Source organism: Populus nigra, chromosome 1 (assembly GCF_951802175.1).
Source record: "Populus nigra chromosome 1, ddPopNigr1.1, whole genome shotgun sequence".
Lineage (NCBI taxonomy): Eukaryota > Viridiplantae > Streptophyta > Magnoliopsida > Malpighiales > Salicaceae > Populus > Populus nigra.
The window spans coordinates 17,069,489-17,087,766 of record NC_084852.1 but is presented as its reverse complement, the minus strand read 5'-3'; the positions used below and the strand labels follow the sequence as shown (position 1 = coordinate 17,087,766).

The 18,278-nt window shown below is 31.7% G+C and overlaps 1 protein-coding gene across 1 annotated transcript; it reads right to left on the bottom strand.

Annotated features, from left to right (window-relative positions):
• Nucleotides 1–9,599: 9,599 nt before the first annotated feature.
• On the bottom strand, nt 9,600–17,221 carry LOC133674272 (uncharacterized protein At2g33490-like). The gene is made up of 11 exons (XM_062095317.1): nt 16,871–17,221; nt 16,463–16,535; nt 15,940–16,014; nt 15,074–15,135; nt 14,905–14,973; nt 13,646–13,674; nt 13,360–13,567; nt 12,979–13,218; nt 12,124–12,174; nt 10,788–11,820; nt 9,600–10,010 (listed from the first exon to the last, which is right to left on the bottom strand). Exons 1-11 carry the CDS (start codon nt 16,973–16,975, stop codon nt 10,000–10,002), a joined length of 1,956 nt encoding a protein of 651 aa, XP_061951301.1. The 5' UTR covers nt 16,976–17,221; the 3' UTR covers nt 9,600–9,999.
• Between the last annotated feature and the right edge of the window lie 1,057 nt (nt 17,222–18,278).

Genomic DNA, 18,278 nt, shown 5'->3' with positions numbered 1-18,278 from the left:
GTATGGAACCATGTATTAACCAAACAGAAAAACATCAATACCATGTTGTCATATTTGGCAGATTTCAAATAAAACTAAAATGCAATTTTAACATACTAAGACACCAATCTTCACGTCAAATATTTAAAAATATTGCACTAAACTTTTACATTCAAAGTTTGTAAAAGATACCTTCCAAGCTTGAAATCTTCAATGGGAGTAGATTTTTGTTGCTGCTTTTCTTTCTCCTTTCTTTAAAACAACAAAACCAAACCCTTGAACCTTTTTTAAGCTCTTGAACTCAATATTGAATCCCTTAGATCTTAACCAAATTTATCCTCTCTTTTTTTCTCTTATTTTAGGTACGATTTCCTCTTTTTTTATAGGATGATTCAGGACTTTTAAATTAGTTTGTTAGGGTTCTAACAAACTAAAACTGGGCTGGTTTCATCATAGGATCATAATTGGTTTTGGATGTAGGTGGTTTTGATCAAATTTGAAGGCTAAGATGAAGTGTTTTAGCCCTATGATCTTGTGACAAGTGTTTTTAGACTTTGATAAGAACCCTATACGAGTTTTTAAATGTTAACACACAAAAAAAATTGGGTGGTTTTGTGCAAATGAGTGTCTCAATTAAAGCTGACTAGGTTGGCCACTTTCATGGCTTCGTTAGAGCAACTCTGACATCATTATTACTTGAGATCACCTAAACTTGGTAGAGGGGGTGCATACTTTTATATTGGATCCATTATTACTTAGGCCCCGTTTGTTTGCAGGAAAGTAGTTTCCTTTTGGAAAGTGAATTCCGGGGAAAGTGAATTCCGGGAAAGTGAATTCCGGGAAAGTATTTTCCGATGTTTGGTAGTGTAATGAAAAATAAGTTGGAAAACACTTTCCAGTGTTTGGTTATGTTATGGAAAATGAGCTGGAAAATAACTTATTAATGTTTTATTTTTTCAAGTTTATTAAAATAATGAGGAACAAATCTTACAAATTAAAAAATTGAATGAGAATGAAATTGAAAAAAAATATAATTTCATAAATTATCTCAAATAAAATAAATAATAATCAAAATAATAGAGATCAAATCTAAAAAATTAAAAAAAATGAAAGGTGAAGAAATTAAAATAATAATAATTAACATTTCATAAATTATTTCAAATAAAATAAGTAAAAATCAAAAGAATGAGGACCAAATTTGATAGATAAAAAATTTCAATAAAAAAATGATAAGAAAAAAGCAAATAGCAATTATAAAAATAAGGACCAAAATTAATATAAAAATTAAATTTTAAGAGATGAAATTGAAAAATAAATATTCAAAACAAATTATATATAGCAATCAAAAGTTTGAGGATCAAATTTAATATAATTAGCAAATAATGACATTTCTAAATTTTTCACAACTTCCGGAAAGTGTTTTCCGCCTAAATTTTTCAGGAAAACACTTTCCTGAAAACCAAGCCAAATTTTCCTTTGACTGGAAAGTGTTTTCCGTTGACCAACTTTTCCAATAGCAAACAAACACAAGAAAGTTTGGAAAGTGATTTCCCGGAAACCACTTTCCGGAAAACAAACACAGCCAAAAGGGAAAACACTTTCCTAGAAATCAAACCAAATTTTTCTTTGACTGGAAAGTGTTTTCCGTTGACCGAAAAGTGTTTCCGTTGACCAGAAAGTGTTTTCCGTTGACCGAAAAGTGTTTTCTGTTGACCAACTTTCCTAATGGCAAACAAACACAGGAAAGTTTGGAAAGTGGTTTCCCGGAAAATGAATTCCGGGAAACAAACATGGCCTTAATTTGAAGATCTATGGTTCCACATTTATTCATTCAAAGGTGTTAACCTGATCAACATAAAAGTATGAAAATGTAATGATAGTTGATCAGAGACAGAATGTTGTTGAGATCATTAAAGAAAATGGGATGCAAACGTTTAATTTCATGGAAATAAGGTTGTAGAGTGGGTGTTTCTCAGTTGAATAATGGTGGTTATAGCTTCAGAGGTGATCGGACATGTCATATGCCTTTGTCTAGAAATGCCTACTCGATTAGCCAAAATTGTCAAAGAATAAGATACATAGTAGTCGAACGATGTGTCGTCTAGGATAAACCTTACAAATTAGAATTTTTAATTAGGAAAATTTCAATTTAATCCATCATTTTCCAATTTCTTTTAATTTTACCTGTAATTGTCTCTTGAACTCTTAATTTTATGCAATTTGATCCCTGTTAAACTCGATTTCCAGACCCAAAGTTAAAGCCTTTTATAATCTAGTCCTTGGTTTTCAATTTGTTAATTGAACCCCTAATTGACCATCAAACTTTCAATTTTTTTTATTATGACCCCTAATTTCACCAATTTCAAACTCTGAAGTCCTTCACTTCTTACAAGTTAGTCTTTGGTTTTACATTTCTTCAATCAAGTCCCTAATTATCCATCAAACTTTAATATTTATGCAATTAAGCCCCTACTTTGACTAAATTAACTCTTAAAAATTACAATTCGATCCCTAGACTATAATTTCTTCTAATTAAAACCTGAATTAACTTTAAAAATTAGTTTTTTTATCAATTAAACCCTTAATAAATTCAATTAAACCTTGAAAAAAAATCCAATTCAGCCCTTAAACATACAATTTTGAATTTTCCTTTCTTAATAAGTTCTTCATTAGTAGAAAAAATACTGTCAAATTTTTCATCAACCAGTCTTTGGCAATTTCCTAGGCATTCTGGTGTGTGTGTGTGTGTGTGTGTGTGTGTATTATTTTCTTCCAACATGTTTTGATTTTTTGTATTTTCTTTTCCTTTTTTATTTTTTTGTTTATGTGGACCCCTAAAATGGATAACAGCATTAGTTATGATTTAAAAAATGTATTTAATTAAAATTATTATGAGATAGGTTTTTGCATGTAAAATAAATAAAAAAATAAAAGCTAATACAATATCAAAGAGAATCCTAGAAACAATACTATCCTTTTAAGCTGGACATGTCTCTATGGTAGAAGTCCAATAATTAGCACATTTTGTTCTGGGTGGGTGGTGATGGTAGCATTAGTGGATGTATTTTAGCTTTGGCTATAGGAATTAGCATGCACTCTTTAAGCCATAGTAATTTAGATTTGCAACTAGATTTTTGGTTTGTTTTACATTGAGAGTTGGGTAATTTTTTTTAACGTAAGAAAAAATATCTAGATGTTGCTAATGTTTTTTCTAATTGAAAAACAAAATCATATAGAGATTGGCCCTATCGACTTAGTGGGTTCAAAGACATTTCGGATAACTAATAAAAATATAGTTTGATTCAAAATAAATATTCATGATGAGATCTTTTTTATAAATATTGAGACAAAAATATATTGGATTAATTCAGATCAACCGGGAATAACCTGCTAATCCATTTGTCAGGTCATGAGACCATAATAATCTCATAAAAAGTAAATTAAAATAAATTATGAAGCTCGAATTTCAACCCGAATCTTTGATTAATATTTAGTCAATTTGCTAAACTCGTGACCCGGGTTATGGACTCCACTTGGTTGATTTAATTTTTTATTTTATTATACAACAAAAAATATAAAAGCTATTTACCATCAACCCAATGCTAAAAGATAAAATTAAATAAAAAATCCCTCCTCTACATGATGGACTTGAAGAAAAAAAGATTAAAAAAAAGCAAAAAAATAGTTAAGGAAAAAAGTCTTGCCATATTAAGCTAGGCTTGGCCTAAAGAGCCAGACGCATGGGCTTGAAGTAGGCCCACACATCTGACCCATCCTTTTTTCTTTTGCTTTATATAAGGGGTCGTCCACCCCATCTTTTTATTTAAAAAAAAAAACATAGACAACAAGTCGTTTGTGTTTGTTTTAAATCAAGTTGTGCGCCTGATGCAATTCAAACCAACAAGTTTGCAAGTGCTTCGCGTGCTTTAACCAATTGATCTAAGACACCATTTTGTTTTAGAACACAAAATAATATATTGACCTTTTTTGTTAGTTGGGAAAATAATATAGCACCTCTAAGTTTTGGACCCGCAATCTTACATTACTTCCAAGCGTTAATCATTAAATGATAACACAAATTTAATTTAAAATGATTAAAAAATATGTTAACTCGGTTTGATGTTAAACTGACTCTTAACTTATTTTAATTGTTAATATAATATAATATAATCTCCCTTCTTATTATATGATGTTACATTTAGTCGTTATTTATCACATGTATGTTGCAAGTTTTCCTAAAAATCTAAAAGAAAAGTCACTGGATTTTTTCTTAAGATAATTTCATCATGAATGATATTTTTATCATAATATTGATGTATTAATATTTTAATTTTGTTTACCATTTTTATATGATCTTTCAGTATTTTGTAATGGAACATATGAACATCAAATGTTATTTAATGGGAAAATGGAAGAAATGCCACAAATGAGATATTAATCAAAATGCTATATGATTTAGAAGTTGAAGTCTGTTTGATAATGCGAGTGTGTGATGTTTTTTTTTTAATTTTTGACATCAACATATCAAAACAATTAAAAAATATTTAAAATATCAAATTGACATCTTTTTAGGAAAATATCACTTTGAAAATAGGTTTGACCATAAAAACAAACACTTCTGAATTGTGGAAAGAAAAGAAACAATAATTCAAGGGATGACAATAAAAAAACCTATAATACAAATGTGTTTGTATAGATTATCCAACGTTATTGGATCTAAAGTAAATTGAATGGTTTGACTAGAAACGCGACCTCCTAGTTTGGGTTAATAATAAAAATTGGATATGTAAGAGACCTAATTAAACCTAGTTGGTTAAATTGGTTGATCAAACTGTTTTTTTTTTCAAGGAAAAAAATATGTGGAATTTGAACTTGTAACTTTTTATTTTTTAAAATTATGCATTTACCACTGTACTTTATTTATGCTTCACATGATACAAAATATGATCATATTATAATATTGGTGATCCAACAATATGCTAATAATATGATGATTTAATGCAAACCAAGTTTAATAACATTGAGATTAGCCCATTAATTTAACATGGGTTGTTTGCTCTTTTTATTTATTTGGTTATTTTGATTTCATGATCATGTGATCGGTGCTCATTTGTGCAAGGATTCAGAGTTTAATTTTTATTCTATTCAAGACTTTATTTATATGAAATCAAGAAATTTATGTAAATTTTATTTCTTATAATATAATTTAAGAATTATAAAGCCAATGAAGGAGCATACTCAATCCCTAGAATGTTTTTAAGTTTACAAGCGAATTTTCTCTTTTTTAATAAATCGATGACTCCTTCACTTAAACTCATGTATTAAATTTATAATAATAACTATCTTTCGAGAAAGTTTGAGAAAGAAAAGACAAAAGTAAAGAGAGAAGAAAATCTTTATATTTGTGCGAAAATTATAATTAATTTGCAATTGAATTTTTAATTGTAAAAATTGATATTCAACTGTCATACTTGATATTTTTAATTGTAAAAAATTTTCAATTGATATTTTGTAAAAAATATCGTAATTGAATTTTTGCAATTAATTAATTAATTAACTACTATTATGGTCAAAATAATAGCAATTATTGTTTGCATTTAATTGAGATAATTTGTTTATGATGAAATGAGTATTTTTATTTTACAAAATATGTCTTCAAATTTCTTTATGTTGTGTCATTATAGTAGTACTATTGTTTCTGATACGAATAATTGTAGCACTTATATTTGCGAAAATATTATGTTCTTAAATGGTACTAGAGACATGCCATTTGAAGATACCAAAAAATATATATGTGGAAGACTTGAGTTGAATTATAATGATGTTGAAATAGATATTACTTAGAGATGTCTTGTTGGGGAATATCATTATTTTTTGACATTGATTGCATGTGATATGGATTTTAGAAATATAATGGAAATGTTTGTCCAAGGTGAAACGAACATGATGGAGTTTTATGAGTAGCCAACCTAAACTTAGTAGCTCATAAAATGTGGAGCATGTAGATACTAATATATCTATACCCATATTTGCTCGGTCATTTAGATAATTATTACATTCAGCTGGTGTCGATACATCTAAAACATTGTAAGATAAGGTTATGAGAATTTGTGATGAAAATTGGATTAAAACTGTATATTATGATTAACGTAGGTATGGCTCCTCTGATCCTAGTGATAATGAAGACGGGGGTGTTAAGAGTTTAGTTGAAACATTAGATGATGATGATGAGGCCTCTTGTTCTAGATTTTCATCATGATATTGGAGTTGATGATATGATTTGTAATGATTGGTCTATTTATTGTAAAAAATCATTGGTAGTGGTGATTTGATTATTGGACAAGATTTCATAGCTAAAGATGATTTGGTCAATGTTGTTAAGTAATGACACATTGCACATTCACTTGAATATCGCGTTTAAGTTTTAACATTCAAATCAAATATTTGTTTAATTACAATGTGTTCATTCACCTAAATGTTAGTGGTACTTATGTGGGGGATACTATAAAAAAGTCATATTCCTTTAGAGATAGCAAAGTTTTGATGTTAAATTTATTGCATCAGCGGTTGCAACTCTTGTTCAAGATAACCTCGCCTATATTGTTTCTAGCATAGGAGAAATTAAATTGCAATACAAGTTTAAAATTTCTTACTATAAAGCATGAGTTGCAAAACAAAAAAATATTTAACTTTTTGGAACACATGAGAACTCATTTGAAACGTTACCTAGATTGTTTTTTGTATGTTTTTTTGTACACAAAGTTATGATTGTGGGAGAATTTACACTTGGAGCGACCACGAATGGAGTCTAAACATGTTATATCTATACAGGTTCTGGAGGTTGATCTAGAACTTTCATTAGGATACAAGTAATAAGTTATTGAACATACAAATTATATTGTTTAGATTAAGAATATTTTTCATGGAAACCTTATAATAAGTTTCAATACTTATTTATTAACAATTAGCGTGAGATTATATATTTTGAAAATAATCCAACCCACTTTCTGTCATTTTATCATAGTGAGTTAGATAGATAATGGTTAAATCAGGTATCTTAGTAAATTATAATAAAGAAATAATTGCTTGCATTAATGTTGGTAAATGATAAGAAAATATTGCTTATGATGATGTTGGTAAATGATGAGAATTAATTACTTGCGTTGATGTTTAATTTTTTAGATATTGATTAAATATTGGAAAATAATTGTTTGCATTGATGTTGGTAAATGTTCCAGAAAATATTGATTGTGTTGATGTTGGTAAATGATGAGAATTATTTGCTTGCATTGATGCTTGATTTTTTGTATATCTACATGTAGATGAAATAATTGTTTGCATTGATATTGGTAAATGTTCTAGAAAAAATTGATTGCCTTGGTATTAGTAAACGATGATAAATAATTGCTTGTGTTGATGTAGTAAATTATGAGAAAATATTGTTTGTGTTGATGTTGGTAAATGATGAGAAATAATTGCATTGTTGATGTAGAAATTTTATGTTGTTATGACAAATAATTGCATGGTTGATGTTGATAAATGATTGAAAATAATTGCATGGTTGATGTTTCAATAGGTTGTGTGGAATCCTTATTCAGAAGATGATATGAAAGTTGCTCCTGTTATTGCACATTGATCATAGACTTATGGACATCAATTGTCCCCCTCATATTTTTTGAGCTTGTTGAGATGCATTGCCCAAACCGTGTAATGCGACAATTTAGCTTTAAGCAACACATCTCATCTGACATATATACGATCGATCAGTTGCATTCTATTAGCCTTTCGAGTAGGCACACTGATTATAATTGGATGATTCACCATCTCTAACATATATCGATGTGGGATGCACGAAAAAATTTTGTTTTTAGAGAGGTGCATCTTGTAATTTTCAATAAGGAATATATGGATTAGTACTTGAGTATAACACGTTGAATCATTACACCAAATTCAGTATAGGTTCCTCCACACGAAGAGATGGAGTATGAGTCACATACACTTCGGATTCAAAATGTTAAAGTATTTGTAACTTTTTATAGGCTTCGACAAAACTGTTGCATTTTATCTATGGATTAATAATTTCTATTTTCTTCATAGTAGGTTAGATAGTTGTTACATGATGATCAACGTGTTGCGACTAATCTTCATGATCTCGATGATGATGATAAAGTTGCTTACTATTATGCATCTTCTTGGTTCCAGACATGTCGTACTACGCTTAACCTGTTAGGAAAGACATTGAGCCTAGATGATGTTGTCCTATAGGATAAGACCATACAGACATGTGAAAGTCATGTTATTGATGAAGTTGGTCCATTTACTTGTCGCAAAAAACATAAATAGGCTCAGATATGTTATTATATAGTGTTATTTTTTAGTTAAAAGTTATTTTTATTTTTATTACTTTTATAATATTGTTTTAACTAATTATCACGTTGATTTTAAAATCATCTTATATATTATGCATTTCATACTTATTTTACATAAGCATGATTAAAAATTATTAATTAACATGTGAATATGTGCAGAAGTTGTTTAAAATTTCAAATCATCCATTAATAACATAAAAAATAAACATAAATAAAACAATATTTAAAAAACACCCATATTAATTTGAGATTATAATTAACAAATAAAATTAATGTTAAAATATCACACTTTCAATTATTTGATAATTAAAAGTCTTGTTTGAACTTCAGTAGTTGTAGTGATTTAGATTTTGTTTTATGTAAAAATTAAGATTGAAATGGACAGCTTAACACAATTGCAATTATCATTAATGGTTGTATAACATCTGTTTAGAACCGCTATTGTTATTATCTGTTATTTATAAATGATATTCCTATTATAACAACAGTTAAGTCAAATTATGCTATTTTTTATTTTGTTTTTTTTCTCATGTATTATATCCCAAAATATTTTATCAAATTATGCTATTTTAGTTAAATACCCTTTTCAAATCTTCATTCTGGTCTCTATCCTTGAACCCGAAATTTCAAGCGATCAATCACATTGAACCACATCAGCACCCTACTACCCGTTAAAAAAACGTTAAGAAAATCTTGCAGTCATTTTTATGACATTGCGGTGGCCTCACACCCATATTCATGGCAATCCGTCAAACAATGGATTTTCTCCTCTCGGGGTAAAGAAGGGAAAAAAAGTTAGTATTCTTGAAGTTAGTAAAAGAGGTAATTACATCTTGTAGGTTAGACGCATTAATTAGTGTTTGAAAATATAATTATTATAATTTTTTAAAATATTTTTTACTTGAAAATATATTAAAATAATATTTTTTTATTTTTTAATTATTTTTAATATTAACATATCAAAATAATTTAATAATATTAATATTAATTTAAAGTAAAATAAAAAAATATATCATTTTTTTTCAGAAATACCTTTTTTATATATAAAAAACAAACAAACCAACAGTAGGTCGTTCAAAATTATAGAAAATATATCTGTATTGTTGGACCTTGGAAAAACCCCATGGTGTCATCAACTTGATATGAATTTGTAAGACAAGGAGTAATTGATTATCTTGCCATTCCTCCCCCCCTTAATTACAGGTAGAACAGAGATTTGAACTCTCAAAGCAGGTAAAAATAAAGTAGGGATTGAAAAGCGCCCTCTCAAAACCATTTGATAACATCAACAGTCAACACATAAACAAGAATGAGATAAGAGAAGTAATAATCCCGAGATCACTCGTGGAAAATCAAAATTTACCCTTGTTTGGGATTTCTTTGGTGGGGAAGAATCATAAAAGAAAAGACAGAAAAAAAAAAAATTGCTCGACTGGAAGATATACAAGATGTGTAATGATGGCACAATTATGAAGAGCTTAGTTCTCATCATTATAAATCACACGATGAACAGAAATTGGGATGAGAAACTAAACAATGCATAGAGTAATTATATTTACAGTACCCAGAGCTTGTAGATGACGATATCCAAAAAATAGTCAGGAGAACTCCAAAAAATCGAAGTTTTTCAGCTAGTGTGCATAACAAATTATCAGCTCCCACCTGCATCCAGCGAGTTTGCAATCAGAACCAAAATCTGAACCTTAAAATATAAACAAAAGATAATAAAGCAAGACAAGCAGGGGAGATAGGTATTTCCAGAATGGTGTTTAACTAATGTTCGTCAAAACAACATTCCACACCAAACCTGACCCAATAATTCATCTGTTGAGCCCTCTTTATCAATCTTTACTGGCAGAAAATGCCCTACTTGAAAATAATTCAGAAGTTGATTTTATAGTCCTTGAGATTATTTCATGTGCTGGAGATTGGTTATAGATTGTTTATGACCCGGCAACCAAAAACAGAGTGTCAATGCTGAAAAGAATTTATTATTAACACCAGAGGGGAAGAATGTCAAAATTGCATGTCCACTTGGCAAATACCAAATAAAACCTTCGATAACACTACTCATCGTCTTTAGTCAAAACATAATAAGCATCACAAAAACAACTTAATAACACATTAAGGAACAGTCCTCTAACACATTCAATGTTACCTGCAAGTGATACAATAAGGGACCATTTCTTGAACCATTCTATAGACACAATTGAATGAATTAGCTGTTCATGCAGCACGGTTCATATTGAACAGGTTAGAAAATATTCCTAGTTCAGAGTAGAAACTAATAATACAAATTCTAACAAAACAAAACAAGGGAATACTTTATAAAAATAGAAAGAAAAAATTAAGATGGGATATGCTCAACTCTTAGCTGACAAAAAAGTATTGCTAGCTTGACTCAGCGTCAGAAAATTAATGAACATGATGTCTTGTTACCTCTAATTTGACCAGAATGCGGTACTGGTTCAGAAATGGCAGGTGCTGGCCTCATATTTGCGAGGGACATAGGTGTTAATGGAGGAGAATCGACTTCCCCAGGTTTATATGATACTTGAGAAGAATCCAAAAGCTTAGAAACGTGCCCTGTCATGGCTCTCTGACTACTCGAGGGTATTGAGAAACTACGTGGGACTATCAAGGGTGGGGGAGGAAGAGGTGATGCCAAATTTGCTGCCCCTGTAGAAATCTTGCTTGTTCCAGCAAGCTCGGGATTTCTCGACAATGGAGCAGAGTGTCCAATCGGCACTGAAGGTTTTGCAGCTTTGGCAGCTAAATTACCTGGTGGCCTTGGAAGTTCATGAAGTTCACTTATCTTGGGTGAAGAAACAAGAGGAGGTGATGTACTTGGGGATACTTTGGGGGATGAAGAAGGTTGAGGATTTGCCCCACGAGATAGCATTCCAGAAACTTGTTGTGAAAGTTCAGTTGAGGAAATGGGACCACTGGATGATAAAGGCTTCATTGACCATGGCTTACTGGTTATTGGACCAGAGAAGGATTGCCATTTATTTTTTTTGTAATCGGATGCATTGTGTACATCAAGCTGTGGATATGAGATTCCACCAACTAAAGGTGGAGGTAATTGGGTGGAGGCATTAGGATTGTTGCTCTCTTTATGTCCTGAGCGTGCTTTTAAAGCAGTGAAATCTGACAGGTGACCATCACCAGAATCTTTCTCATTCTTCTTCTGTTCCAATGGGGAAGAATGCCACAAATTGTGAGTGCGTCCACTGATGTCTGTTTGCCTTGTGTTGGGAACTGAATAACTTGTTCTTGAAGAGATTGCACCCTTTGCATCAATAGGTGTGGGCAGCACATATGTGTTGGACTTCCTTGATGCTTGCTGCATTTGTCTTATTCTTTCAACTGGATCAGGTTTTCTTTCTGGAACTATTGGTGCTGAATGGCTGCCTCCTCTTGATTCTCTACTTGGGAACTGGAAACCACCATGGTTTTTGTCTGGGTTTAACTGCAGAAAGGTACAAATTTTAAATGCCAAATAGCTTGCACCTCTGACCTTAATTCATAGAATCATCAGAGCCGACAAGTAAAAGCAGCTGGCAATAAACGAAAATAATTATGATGGTTTTGCACCAAGCAAAAAGTACGCATACGAAGCTGAAGTCTTTATCCAAAAATTTTATCAGTTAAGTTGATCAAGCGACATGCATATATCTATAACCAGAATTAAGTGATGGATTATTATTTTTGGTTAAATACAAAAACAATCAGCAGAAGCAAATCTACTAACTAAAACAAGTGTTAATTGTACCTCTACATTTTCTGCTGCTGGAACTTGGAATGAAAGGTCCTCTTCATCCACCTGGACAACAAGTAGCCATGTCATGAGCAGAAAAACATAGCTTTTTAAAAGTTTTTTGAGAAAAAAAAAGTCAACAGTGTCTCAGTGTGAATTAGGGAATGTGTCTCATCCTTTGAATAAAAAGAGTGGACTCTCTAGTTCAATTATATCCGCAAAGAACATGCTGTCTTAAACATGAACTCCCTTTCATACAATACATGTTTACCCATCATCAGAAGAGTATCTTTTAAAATTAGCAAGGTTTAAGTCCAAAAGAAAATAAGATTTTTTCCTTTGTTGCCCCACCACCATAAACATTCCAAGTAAAAACCAGAGAAGGCCCATCCTTACCCACAAAAAGAAAAGGATGTTAATTCCTACAATGCATCCATAAAAATCATGAGAGAAATTGGATTGCCTTGAAAAGATAGTCCACTCCATCCTACAACGCCCCTATATCAACCCCTTCATGTAAGACCTCTATACCCAATATGGAAAGATCCCACTCAAGATAACAAAAGGTCCACGGCTTATTGCAAGACATAGAGTAAACTAGGTTTCCTCATCCATTTATTAGCAGATCTGATTGCACTCTGAACACTTGGAATGAAAATTCAGTGTGAAGACTAGGCCACATATTATATCATTTTGATGGCATGGACATGCCATGAATAGGGAACTCAAAGAGCACATATCTTGCACTCAAAATGGATTCCATCTTCAACATAACTGGAAAGGGAAGCCATCCCCTGATCCAGTGAATATCTCAATGTGGGACATTATTCTTCTAACACTAAAACTTTCTGATTACTATCATATACTTACCTCCATAGAACCCCTTGCTGCAGAAACAACAGCATTCCCCTGATTATTTTCTCTGTAATCAAAACTCAGTTCCCTGCGTTCATTTGTATCACCGCCATCCTCGCCATCATCCTCGCCATCTTCTCTACCATCACTTTCAAGCCCACTGAAATGGTAGTCAATGTGTTGATGTTCTGTAACCAGTCTAACATGTGGCTCAACTGTCTCAAGTGATTTAAGTCCCTTCTGAAAGAAATTCAACTGCGTTGAAAGCATAAAGAAGAACATATCATCATCAACAATTTAAGAAATTGAAAAATGCAAATTCAACCTGAACTGCCTAGGTGAAAATGATATGGAATGTATTTGAAATATAAACTTTCAAGGATGTACAAAAAAAACCTGAGCAGCATGATGACGAGCTGCCTGTGTTAGAAGACTTCGAGACTGTCCCTGTTTCAGAGATTTCAACCGAAAAACACACAAGGTTGCTTCTTCGTCATATTCTTCACGAGCTGTTCGCAATTGCTGCAAAGTAATACTTTCATCCTTCCCACCTTTTGACCTTCCTTTGTCCTTCTGTTGTGCCACCATGTATTCATAGACATTTCTGAACATTACATGCCAAGTTCAGAAGACATTTTTACTTTGAGGAAATCAAAGTAGGATTAAATAGATAAGGATGAACCTTTTTTCATCACATTGTCGCTTCATATCCTGCAACACACAGCAAGAAAAGGTCACCACGCAAAATTTAGTACAATGCTTACATGCCAGTGAGTCAATGAGCCTAGGAGATACAAAGTTGTGAGCGACCTTCTTTGGAAAGGAAAAACTTCAGTAGCAAAATATTAAAAGAGAAGGCTTCTTTAATTAAATTGCTAAAGTCTAAACCTTCATCATCAGAACTTCCACCTAAAATCTCTCTTTATTCCAGTTCTTGCAAATCTAACTTTCTATTCAAAACCTAAATTACCAGCTTATCATCCATGCCAGTAATTGGTTGACAGAGCTTGAATGTCCATTATATTCACAAAAGTTGACTATGCACAAACTAAGAGCTCAGATATCCTATTTAAAAAACTAAGCAAGAACAAGGTTGCATGTATTTCTTGTTTTCATCCAAAAGATCAGGGGTAAGAGTGGGAAAACACCATCAAAGTTGAACAGCAGCCGCAGCATTTTATTACATTTTGAATTAAATTACATGGACACAAGCAAAATGAGGAGAAAATCATATTCTGATTGGCCCACACAAAGTTGGAAACACATTCACCTTCTTAAACTGCATTATGCTGCATAAGCAACAATAAGAAAAACTTTAATGTTCCTGCAGTTACAAGCCATGTTTGCAGACATTTGGTGAATTTTGGGTGGAGAAGGATCCAAGATATTCTATTTTCTAACAATCACTATCTGTCAATAAAACTGGTGTGTAGAATAGTTCTTTTAAGACTCTTCAGGAACTACTTCAAGGTTCTCTAGAGATGTCTACTAAACTAAGATTCACAAAGACCTATGCACCCTAGTGTTGTGATTTTCTTTCCATTTTTATTGTGTAGATGCCTTGCTCTTCTTTTCTTGTTTTAGTAATTTCTATAGTCTAAGGCCCTTTCTGGGTCTTGGTTGCAGATGCTTTTGGCAAAAGCACCACTTAGACACTTTAGTTAAAAACTTGTGGTGCTTCTGAACTGCTTTGACCATTTAGTCCCATTAACACTTTGAAATAAGCTTTTGACTGCTTTTAATCTAAAGAATACTGTTTCCAACAACAATCAACGAGGTCAAACAAGTTGTATTTCTGCTAAAAGAAACACGCATTTAGAATTTCTACATAACTAGAGACCTCCATGATTTAAAAATAAAAGAATTCATGATTCTTGGGGGGGGGGGGGGTGTTCTCTATTAATAGAGCAAACAACAACTAAGATATCAAAATGAACAAACCTCAACTGTCCGAAGTTCATTGAGCAAGGATTCTGATGGATTTGTAATCGTCAGGAATATATGAGACCGCTGAAATACATGTTGCAGTAAATTAATAAAAGGATGAATGGAAGGTGTTATCCATAACAATATCAAAAAGTATCAATAATATAAATATATAACCACTCACATAACTATCAAGAAGTTTTTGAAGTTCAAACTGCACTTTCCCCAACATTAGCAAAACCCTACCTGCAGAAAAAATTTAAAATCATGACAACATGCTTAGTTTTAGAATGGAACTAAGAGAAAGCAATCTCCCCGTCCAAAATAAAGGAAAAGGAAAAAGAGAAACACAAATTAAGGTCCACGAGCAAACACGGATGGATTGCCTGAATAGGTACCTCACCACCAACAAAATAAAAAATTTGATATGATACTTGTAAATATGACAACAGCCTATCTAAACAAAACTAACAGTCACATCCACAAAATTGGAATGTCTATTTGCACAAATGAAAAGAGAGATATTTTCAGCTGATATGTTTTGCTTGCGGGCATATGTACATGTCTTAGAGTTGAATGTTATCTGACTCAAATACAAAAGAAAAAAAATGGCACATGATTTTATTAATGACAAGCTAATATCTAATCAGCTCAAACTAAAGGAATAATCACTCATAAGCTCACAAACATGACCATTATTAAGGGGACAGATTGTCAGGTGTATAAAAATACATTCAATTTGAAGTAAAACAATTACAGACCACTTGGATGACTGAATTAAAAGACCCTCTCATCCCACATTTGCAATCAGCAACTTTATTTGCAAAAAAGAAAATGCCATGTAGTTGAGAGAAAGCCTAAGTCCATATTTTTGTTTCATTATGTTCAAACTCGTTCCAAGGTAAATTTGAAAGAGCATGTATTGGTACAGTATATCTTTTCCAGATTGATGAAAAGAAGCATGCCATGACATGGAATGCATCTCAAAAAATTTGAAAGACAACTTGCATCTTAATTTATCTTGTTTCACTCTTTCACAGTTTCACTTACCACTTCCTTCATCATCATGTAATGCTGTTTTCTCCGACAGACAAGAACCCATTTCCCGCAATGACTCTGAGAATTCTGAAAGTGCAGATGGAGTCAAATTGGAGAATTCTTCGACACAAAAAAAAAAAAGATAAAAAAGATTGCCAAACCGTGTATAAAATAATTCAAGTTATACATGACATGTAAACTACCACATGCATATACCATGGTTTAATTTAACGAAACCAGTTAACATAAACAATCACACGATTACATAAGCAATGCTTTAACAAGGAAAAGTCAATATAGCCACCGAGAGTAAACGTAATACCAGATGACAAAGTACAGGAACACTATTGTAGGTAAAGTTATAAAAAATTATTTTCAATAGTGTAAATTCTGATATTATTAATGAAAACCAGCAACATATTCAGACTCAAAATAAATCAAATAGTTCAAAATTAAGCTCACTATTTGAACCCAAAACAAATTCTAATTGGAAACGGCCGAATAACAAAAGCTACAAAGACTAGTAGTTTTATACCATATGCACTGTTTGCTGTTGCTGCAGCTGCAGAAAGTAAACTATCATAGCAATTCTTCATGTCTTTCATATCCTGCAAAAAAACAATAAAAATAAAAATTAGAGACAACCAAAAAAAAATAGTAAAAATTCAAGGAAAATTCAATCCCCAAAACTTAACACCTAAAACGATCTAAATTTCTAATTAACAAAAAAAAACCAGATATTTCAATTATTTAGTAAAATAAAATAAATTACGTCTTCCGGAGTTAATTTTTTTCGCAAATTGAACGGATAAAAAAAAGGAATTAATGTTAAAAATTAGTAATCAAGATTAACAAGAGTTTAGAGGAGCTTAAAGAGAGAGTATTAACTGGTCGAGCTAAAGAAAAAGAAAAGGATCAACTCCAAAAACATAGAAAAGAGTACCTGAGCAGCTTGAGCGAGCTCATCTAACTGAGCAGGAGGTAAGAAGTCAATTTTTTCCTTCGGTTCGCTTCTTCTGAGTCTAAATCCTCTCAGTTTGGACTTCATTTTCCTCAAAACCCTAATTACAGTGAAAGATTCACAAAGCGAAGCAGAGAGAATTCGAATTCAGCGGATTTTAGAAAGAGAGTGAATTAGGTAGAGAGAGAGAGAGAGAGAGAGAGAGAGAGAGATTCAATTCGATAGTCTCAACGACATTGAGAGAGGAGAAAAACAAAGGAAAGAGAGGAAAAAAACTGTTTTGGTCAAAAACGACTTGTAACTGATTAAAATTTTAGAAAACGAGCAAATAAAGCTGTTTTTCAAAGAAATAGGGGGTTTTTATAATGCCTCTCGCAGGCATTGAGAGCTACAGTTTATTGGGCGGCACGTGCTAGTATCTGGGTAGTTTGGTAATTCAATGGGAATGAGGTGATTTGATACTGTGACGCGTGGGAGATTCATGGGGGTGGTATGTGGTTTTGGTTGTAGGAAGGAGGCTAGTCAAAGTCAGATATTGCTGACAAGGAAAGAAAGAGAAGCAAAGAGTTCTAGAAAATAAAACCATCGTTCGTTTTGACCGATAATGAATTTGGGCAGATCTTCAGTTTCTGTATTTACCATTTTAACCCTTATTTGTTAAGATATTTTGGATTTGGTGGCTTGGGCAATTCTTATTTGAAGTCAATTTATATATATATATATATGCTTTTTCCGTCTTTTGTGTTTTTATTTGGTTTAGTTATTTGGAGTTTTTTTTGTTAAATTTATTTTTTTAAAATTATATTTTTAAATTAAATAAAATTAATTAATTAAATATAGATAGATACTTACTTCATTATTTGTTCAATTTACTATTCAAGGACATAATCCGAGTATTAAGTTTTTGCTGTATTTTCAAAACACTATTGTCGTATGAATATATTTTTTTACTTTAAAAATATCAAATTGGCCTACAACGTAGTGTATATTCTCATTTAGGTTATGTTTGTTTTTTGGAAAGTAGTTTTTGGAAAATCATTTTCCAAACTTTCCTGTGTTTGTTTGCCATTAGAAAATGTGGTCAACGGAAAACACTTTCCAGTCAAAGAAAAATTTGTCTTGGTTTCCATGAAAGTGTTTCTTTTTGGCTGTGTTTGTTTTCCGGAATGGTTTCCGGGAAACCACTTTCCAAACTTTCATGTGTTTGTTTGCCATTAAAAAAGTTGGTCAACGGAAAACACTTTCCAGTTAAAGGAAAATTTAACTTGGTTTTCAGGAATGTGTTTTCCTGTAAAATTTGGGTAGAAAACACTTTTCGAAAGTTGTGAAAAATTTAGAAACGTCATTATTTGCTGATTATATCAAATTTGATCCTCAAACTTTTGATTAC